The 6,960-nt window shown below is 37.6% G+C and overlaps 1 protein-coding gene across 1 annotated transcript; it reads right to left on the reverse strand.

Moving 5' to 3' along the window:
• Positions 1-4,333: 4,333 nt before the first annotated feature.
• Positions 4,334-5,806, reverse strand: LOC137719592 (uncharacterized acetyltransferase At3g50280-like). Its single transcript, XM_068458629.1, has one exon. It carries the CDS (start codon positions 5,804-5,806, stop codon positions 4,334-4,336), a length of 1,473 nt encoding a protein of 490 aa, XP_068314730.1.
• Between the last annotated feature and the right edge of the window lie 1,154 nt (positions 5,807-6,960).

Here is a 6,960-nt window from a genome sequence, read left to right on the forward strand (position 1 = left end):
AGTCCACTTAATTCTCAAAATTTTAGAATAACTCCCACTAAGTTTTTAGAGTTTAGACTTACAAATAAGTTAATGAGTGTGAAGCCCAATTTTTGTTCACTAATTCTCCCACTTGGGCAAACACTCTTTCAAAGATGTAACTAAATAAAATTGTTTTATATTTTAGACATAATAAAATAGACATTACAACCAACATAAAGTTGTCAAACAGAATTTCGGCAATGAGTTACATTTACCTTAGAATTAATCATAACAAATTTATAAGCTTGATTGCAACCAAATTATACAGATCAAAATATACATACTAATCTTCATAAAATAAAAATATAGAGGCGTTTTGGGTCAAAATAGTAGTCTAAAGTGACAACTCAAAAACCCAACGCAATCTGCCAGTAAAATTGTCTATATGAGCATGGGTTACTAGTAAATTCACCATAATTAAAATACTCAGAAAAAAATACGAAATTTTGCACACACATTGTAGACATATATATGTTTAATATATAAAAAATTCAGGTCATTTGGTAACCGTTAGACGTGTCATTCATCCGATTTTAATCAAGACACGCAATCTGCTAGAAAAATTATGTTCATCTATCATGAATCTAAATATCTTTAACAAATTCAATTTCATGTTATTTCAATTTCGATGTCAATGGAATCTCAAGTGATCAAATTTCATCCTCTAAACAGACATCACAGTTCAAGTTGAAAATATTTACAAGCATTATACTTAAACAATGTGTACCTTAGCAATCCTTGATTAACCTTCATGGGTTCAATAAGTACTTTGCATCAACAAGTCTCATGAAGAGACACAAAAATACGTCATGATGCAACCGATTTCCATGCCTTAAGACCACAACCTATAATGGGGCTCATAGTGGAAATATTTGTAACTGAAGACATGGAACTTTATTCCCCAATAAACTTCATGAAACTAGATTAATTTACACCTGCGGGCAAGAAAATTAACTAGTATCTAGTACTAGATTATGTCACAAGAGTACCTTCATGAAAAACTTCAACACCTGTGGACAAATGAAACTTTCACAACTTATGTGAAATAAAATCCATACTATGCCATCTTAATTAAACTAAAAGAAATAATCCACACCTGAAGATTATCCCTTTTATTCTAATTAAGATGCAATGTTGACCGAAATAACTCAAAAAACACAGTCCCATCGTCAACTAAGCCATTGTGGCTTGCTTAGTTGAAAATGCATTGATCAACTCCATCCTAAAACAATACAAGAAGTCACATGGATTAATTAACTGTAAGTGACAAAATTATGATAACCTGATTCGAGCTTCGAGTCTTACCAACAAATGGCACTAATTCCTTCATGACTTCCCTTGACATTAAATTAATCTCAAGAAACCTAACAACATACTTGAAAGAGATTAATCACATATAGAACAAGTTTTATTCCACCGCAAAAATGTCAATACTTATCATTATGGAGTCAATTACTTAAAATAGAAATACTTTATGTAATGGGAAAGAACAATACATTCCTTTAATTTAAAAGCTAAATTGCTCAAATGTTTTCTTAAGTCAAACGGGTTCCCTTCCTTTTATATATTTCTTTATGTAGTACAAGACTACTGAACGCAACATTAAAATCATGCATTAGCTTTGTAAATACCAAATTAAATAAAGGAACAACCAAAATTATTTTCTTCCATAGAAAACATCTTCAATATGTGCCCTACATTAGCCTTGAAAATTTTCTTTTCTTCTCCCCTTATGACACATAAAAATTTACCAATCAAAGCACTGTTTAAATTTTTTAGGCATAGAAAAAACCACAAACAATAATACATGTCTGAAAATTCATGCTTATCAATTAAGTCACATACTTTGAATGGATTACATACCTCATGCGGCCTTCATATGTTCACTACTTCTTTGTAAACATATATATAATCACATGACCAACCATAATTCTTATATAAGAATAGATAAAAATACAAGTTAGAATTGTCAAATATTACTGCAAACCTCATTCATTTGTATAGTATTCTTGTCCTTGTCACTGGATGCTTTTTGTCATTCTCAGTCAATCCACAAATTATGCATCAATTTTTCATAGTTAATTAGTCATGTATAATTAAATGACTGCTGAGACAGAAAGACAAAATTATAAACAAAACTAATTGATTAGTCATGCAAATTCCTCATGGAGTTAATATCATTATAAACCTTACTTGAATTAATCCCCAATCATACTTAAGTACTAGTAGACTGCATTACTAATCTACACATTCGTGCCTTTACATAAGATCATCTCAAGCTTAAAGCAATATAGGACAACCCAGTCCCTTTAATAAAACACGCCGCATGTCCATTTTGCTACATGTTTGCAAACTTAAAATTTTAATCCATATTGATTATTTCTCACAGCAACCAAGCTATTTAATTCACCCTATGTATATTTTCTACACATTATCATGTAATACAACTGATTTAAAAATGACCCATATGAATTTATTTTGCCCCTTCAAATGGAAATCAGAGGCAATAGAGTTTGGGGTTTAAGAAGTATTTCCAAAAACCTGTCCGTGAGGCATTTGAGGGGTGGTTAGTGTCCCCTTGTCGCATGTTCATCATGAATGCACCTCACACAGGTGTTCTTGCATGTGACAGTAAAGAGCCCTCCTGAAGTTGTGGCTAGAGCTGATGGGGATGGGGGCATCAAATAGGCTCACTACTAACAAATTAGGTACAAACAAACAAGATATATTTGCACATTTATATATACTTCTTGGCATGCCTGTTTAGTAAGATACAAGTGTCATGATAAAATTTATACATGTAAACCTTGTATATAATTGGTCTTAGAAATTACCTGCACATGCAATTTTCCAACACAAGCGATTATTTCCTGTTATACTTGGTTGCTGCTTTGTTCAGAGTTGGAACTCTGACCCTAAGTAGGTTGCAAAGGACCTCCAATACGTTGTCCGAGACATTTACCTTACCCAGTAAAAATTCAACTTTTTCCAAACACACTAATTTCTACGGATTTGAGCTATTCATCATAGAACACTCCCATCTAAAACTTTTAACATTTGGAGCAAAAGAAACTTAACGACTTGCTGCTAGTTAAAAGAATAATAGAGTTCCCACTGTAAAATACTTAATATAATACCACGCCTTACATATTTGCTTCTTTACGTTCCTATATGATTTTTAAATTTCATTTTTCAATTCCATAAGAATATTATATATAAATTCTATGCTTCAGTTCCATAATTTAATAAGCGTAGTCCAATTTCCAATTGGCAAGCAAAAGCTATGTGGTTGTATGTAATACACTGCATACAATATTGTGGATTCGTGCTATAATCAGGCAGTTTGTTTTGCCGTAATAATTAGGGTATCAATTAGCATAGTTCTTAATCAATTTCTCTTGACTGCAACCATAAGATTATTGAAAAATATTCTTGATTAAAAGTGACTAATTATACAACCTATTAATAATCCTCAAATTCCACTGATTAATCCAACACGGTGGTGTTGCTGTGTACATGCAATTATATGCAGGAAACGTTATGCAGATTTCATGGAAGTTCAGCGTGGTGGTGTTGCCAAGTGCAATCACAATTTGGATGTAAGATCAAAACCGCAGTTCATGAAAATTTTATACAATCAAACTTCGAACTTAATAGGTTTTAATCATATAACCAGTGGCTTTGATACCAACTGTTAGCCTTATAAAGTTATACAATTAAAACACAAACAAAGGAGTGACAAACCTGATTCCAGTTGTGATCATGGTACTCGAGCAAGGAAGGTGAAGGGCATGGCAACACCAGGATCTTCTACAAACACCTAGCTGAATACAACTACTCTATGTGAAGCATTATGCTGTGTGTTCTAGTGCTTATAGGGACCGGTGTTTATATAAGCTAAAAGCTAGGGTTTCCATCCATAAAGAAAACCTAAACTTACTTTCTTAGCCTCCAAGTCAAGTATCATAATCATATTCAATTAAGGATTTCATCAATCCTATTTCCAATATAAGACACCATCAATCATATTTCCAATACAAGACACCTTATATAGGATTGATATATTTAAGAGATCAAATTACAATAAACATTATTCTCTAATATTACATTCTTATTATATGTAGTAGACCACTTAAAGGTTGATTTATATTGGATAAATCCAACAACGGTCACATAACAGTGCAGATCAAGGTTGGATACTTGATCAACCGCACCGAACCCTTCAACCCATCTTCCACAATTCCACATCCTATCTTTTTCTCTTCCCTTTAAGTTATTACTTTTTAACATAATATGACGTCGTTTTACAAGCTCAACTGGACACGTAGTGCATGAACTCAGAGTCCGTTTCGAGACCAGCCATTGCGTCAGGCGCCAAAACTACCTCGAGATCAACGCTCCCGCCTCCTTCCCTCCCCGGAAACGCTGATATCTTCCCATCGAACTTATTCGCCCGCCCGCTCCGAATCGCCATCGGCCTCCCCCATCCGAAGTCGTTGTCGTACATCGGAAACCTCGGCGAGCTCCCCACCGTCATCATTGCCCCGTCAAAGTTCCCCAGCGGGAACAGTCGCGGGTCCCTCTCCCAATCCTCAACGACGCCCCGAATCCTGTCGTTGTCGTACGCCTTCACGTTCTTGTTCAGCTGCTCCGCGCACCACCTCGTGTCGTGCGACAGCAACTCCCCGGCAGTCGCGTACGTCGGGATGCTCTGAATCGCGTTCCCGCAGTAGAATGCGTCCAGTTTCGGCTCAAGTCTGTGCCGGCAGTTCACCGCCATTCTGAACGTCGTCGTTTTCGAGGACGGAAGATTCCTCGCACGCGTCACGGATCGCCAGAGCAGCGCGCACAGGGACTGAAACGACGAGATCTCCGCCGTCGTTTTGGAGTTCGCCTTCGAATTTTTGGACCAGTTTTCGTTAATCGACGTCACTTTCGCGCCATTGTCTTTGTTTTGGTAGGAATCGTTACTCTGCTTCCCGAGAATCTCGACGGCGCTCAGCAAAACGTCGGACCATTTTTTGTTGTTGGTTCGTGCCTTGAGCTTCTGAATGGCTTCTCTGCTGAAGCTGAAAATTCGCTCGCACACCGGCTCGTCGACATTGAATGTGACTTTGGGACCTCCCGCCGGAACTCGAAGCACTGCCGGAGAGATCAGAACCGAGTTCCGGCTGAAGTCCGGCTGCCTTGTGATTGTCATTTTCGTGTAATTATAATTTTCGTTTGGTGATAGTGACGATGACGATGCTCGGCAGAGCTCGGAGAAGGTGTTGAAGAAGTTCCAGAAGGAGGTGCCGTCGATGACGGCGTGGTTGGCGGAGCATCCGATGAAAACGGCGTCGCTGAGCTCGGTGACCTGGACAGCCAGGATTGCGTTGTGGTGGCCGGAGTAGCTGACGGTCCTGTCGAAGGCAAAAAACTCCTTGACGCAGTCGGGGACGTAAATAGGGTCCAAAACATCTCGGATTGAGAGACCGGGGGCGGACGCGTGGATGAAGTCGGCGCCAGCATCGTTGCAGGTGATGTGCACGTGGCCAGTGGGGTAGGTGGTTAGTCTGCCGGCCAATGGGGGAAAGCGGGAGAGGGTTTGGGAAAGGGAGGATTTGAGGAGGGGGATGATGGGGGAGGGAGGGAGGGGGAAGAAGAGACCCTTCTGAATGTAGTGGCAGGAGAGCATGGGGAGGTCGGAGACTGAGAGGGGGAGGTCAGCGAGGGCGGAGGGCAGGTCGGGGAAGACGGTGGATTTGGAAATGATTAGAGACGTTGGCGAATCTGAAGAAGACATTTTTTGAAGTATTTGAGGGATCAAAAATTCAAAAATTGTTGCTGCTTCTTATTCTTCGGTGGATCTTCGCCAAGTCTGTAGGTAATACTGAAAGTGTGAGTAGTGAGGAAAAGTGTGGGAGTTGGGAGTGGTATTTATAGGGATGGGTTGGCGCCTTGGAGGGGTTGGGGATTTTGGTTCAGTTCATGCATGTGCTGAGGTAGGATCTGTGGTTAACTGTTGTTCCCCTTTGTGATTATTTGCTGATTTGGCTATCATGGACTTTTTAATTCTAGCATTACCCTTTAATTTTTTAATGTTTGTGTTTCATGAATGTGTATTTGATGATACATTGATTATGGGCAGTTTAGTTTGGGGTTACAGGTAGATATATTTTCCAAGGAAAATTAATATTGGAGAGATTATGTTTTTGTACCATATTGGTGTAATATTTAAGTATAACATTTGCCACCATTTAGGGATGCACATGTTCTTATTTGCGAATAACATATCTTAACCGATAAAATTAACGATTGGAACTGTCAATTTCTTAACCTTCATTTGAAGATCACCTCTATGAAAAATCAATTCAATCAAAAATCACTTAGTCATTTAAATGTATAGAATAAATCGACTGTATAGGTACCATGCCTATTTATTTGTTACGTTTGTTGTAGGAGTGATCTTCAAATGAAGCTTACTAAATTGATGTACGGTTCCGATGGTTCATTTAGTCGATCAAGATATGTTATTCACAAATGGAGGATATGTGCATCCCTATACAGGTGATGCAATATTATCCAGTATTTAATGCGACAAGTGACATGTACATGTTATCTTAATTAAAAAATAATCTTATTAGATGTGATTGTATGCGTTATTTGTCCACATTATATAGAACATTAATGTGGGATTTCTAGCATTCTCATTTTATAAAATTAAAAAAAAAAAAAAAAAATTATTTAGCAGATGTTTCTTCAAAGGGTACTTCTATGAACTAGACACTTTATAATTTTCTAGCCAACATAACTAAAGCAATTTTGGGCGGTTAGAAAACGCATTTAGTCTCTTATTGTATGTCTTTTGTTGTAGCTTTCTCCTCATGAAATATGTGTGAGGAGAGAGATTTAGAATATGTATGAAACAGTGTCACAAAGTTTTTCTTCTAATCGTGG

The sequence above is a fragment of the Pyrus communis genome, chromosome 16 (assembly GCF_963583255.1).
Source record: "Pyrus communis chromosome 16, drPyrComm1.1, whole genome shotgun sequence".
In the NCBI taxonomy this organism is placed as follows: domain Eukaryota; kingdom Viridiplantae; phylum Streptophyta; class Magnoliopsida; order Rosales; family Rosaceae; genus Pyrus; species Pyrus communis.